This window comes from Penaeus monodon, chromosome 23 (assembly GCF_015228065.2).
Source record: "Penaeus monodon isolate SGIC_2016 chromosome 23, NSTDA_Pmon_1, whole genome shotgun sequence".
NCBI lineage: Eukaryota > Metazoa > Arthropoda > Malacostraca > Decapoda > Penaeidae > Penaeus > Penaeus monodon.
Genome location: NC_051408.1, coordinates 2,598,027 through 2,599,679, shown reverse-complemented (window position 1 = coordinate 2,599,679; position 1,653 = coordinate 2,598,027). Strand labels below are relative to the sequence as shown.

Genomic DNA, 1,653 nt, shown 5'->3' with positions numbered 1-1,653 from the left:
CTCGATGGATTTAAGACAAGTACCCTTACAGCATGTGTCAATGTGATATTACCCATTACTAAGATCTGTCATAAAACTTCTAAAATCACAAACTGAGCTCAGATCAAAGACACAGCTCAAACAACTTAAATACGCAACCCCCCTTAACCAATATATTGCTGCTGCGTATAATATGAAGAGCTGATGCGCAAATTCAAACATCAGGAAGGGACCAAGAATACAAAGTCAGAGCAAGTAAAAGAGGGAGGTGGAAATACTTCTTACCAGCACTAACAGAATTGATGGCCAGTCTTGCCAACTCATGACTGATGCTGAGTGTCCCCAGAAGGTAGTCCTCCAGGTCGAGGTGGAAACCCTTCTCCCGCTGCGTACAAAGACCTAAGGACTGTGCCACTTCTTCATGTGGTGCGAGTCTGTAAAGCGAATACAGGGACATAGATAACACCAAAGTTAAGCTCTTAGACAACAAGCTGAGAGGTTTCAGATGGAAATATTTTCGACTGTGGACATACTGGGAACCTGAAGCCCCCTACGCCTACCGATTTTCTCGCAGGTACGTGATGAGGCAGGTGGCAGCAACCAGGCGCTGGGTGGTCCCTCGGAAGTTGTGGTGGAAACGGTAGTACTCGCCTGCCGGGACCTTCTCCTGTAGGGCTTCATACAGTACTGGTACACTTGCTAGCTGGGTAACGCATTCCTCACAGATTGTCTGGAGGTTCTGAAATACCACAATTTTTATAAGTTACTGAATGATTTTCATTTTATTTATTTCTGAGATACTTGTAATGTATGTTAAAATAAAAGATGAGTGAAAGGAGAATCACAAAGACACTGTCACAACTTACATGAGAACAACTTAGCATCAAAAACGTGAAATCCTTGGACGAGAGTGCTTAATGCTATTCACCAGTATTTCTGTACAAATTTCTGTATGCTAATGGGCCAACTCTATCACACTAGTAGAGTACCACTGCCCTTATGTAAACAAACAAGGTTGGTCCTAGTAATTGTATATAAGCATCATACATTGCTTCACATAGATATCATGTAAAGGCGACAACTATACTGAAAATTCTGTAATGATAGGTTATGTTTATACAAAAGACTTATTTTGTCTATCAGTAAAAACAATTAAGTAGTATACATTCTCTAAGCACAAGATCAAGACAGAAATTGCTCAAATAAAAAGGGTCGTTATCGTCTCTGTCTGAGAGGCCTTCCGCATGCATGCGATACACGAGGAAAGTCTCAAATTCCTGCTGTGAAAGGCAAAATTAACAGAAAAAATGTAGGGCCTTTATTTGTTTCTTAGTATGACCACTGTGGCATGCCTCAGTTGGGTGCTTATAGTCACATGTCTCTCTAGATCAATAAAGACACAAAAATCTGAGTTTCTTTCTCAGTAATCTGTCCTAATTCTGTACCAACGGGTTTCTGACAGAAAGCTAGGCACCATGATGAAAGAGCTTGTGCAAAGGCTAACAAACCCTCATGGTACGCAGCTGTGCACATTACTTCTGAATAATGGCGGCTGCCTTCAACAATGTTAGTATTATGTTTATGTATTCTCCTTCTCCCTCTCTCCCTCCACATTTTCTACGGCGGCATGTAGAAATAATCATCTTTCACGGAATTTGAATAATGTGAAAACAT

General features: G+C 41.0%; 1 protein-coding gene across 1 annotated transcript in view; it reads right to left on the bottom strand.

Annotated features, from left to right (window-relative positions):
- Positions 1-1,653, bottom strand: part of LOC119587722 (translin-like) — a 3,314-nt gene that overhangs the window by 982 nt on the left and 679 nt on the right. The window contains exons 2-3 of the mRNA XM_037936404.1: positions 540-721; positions 265-413 (exon numbers count right to left, since the gene is read on the bottom strand). Of these exons, the coding sequence (XP_037792332.1) occupies positions 265-413; positions 540-721 (331 nt within the window). The remainder of the gene's footprint in view (positions 1-264; positions 414-539; positions 722-1,653) is intronic.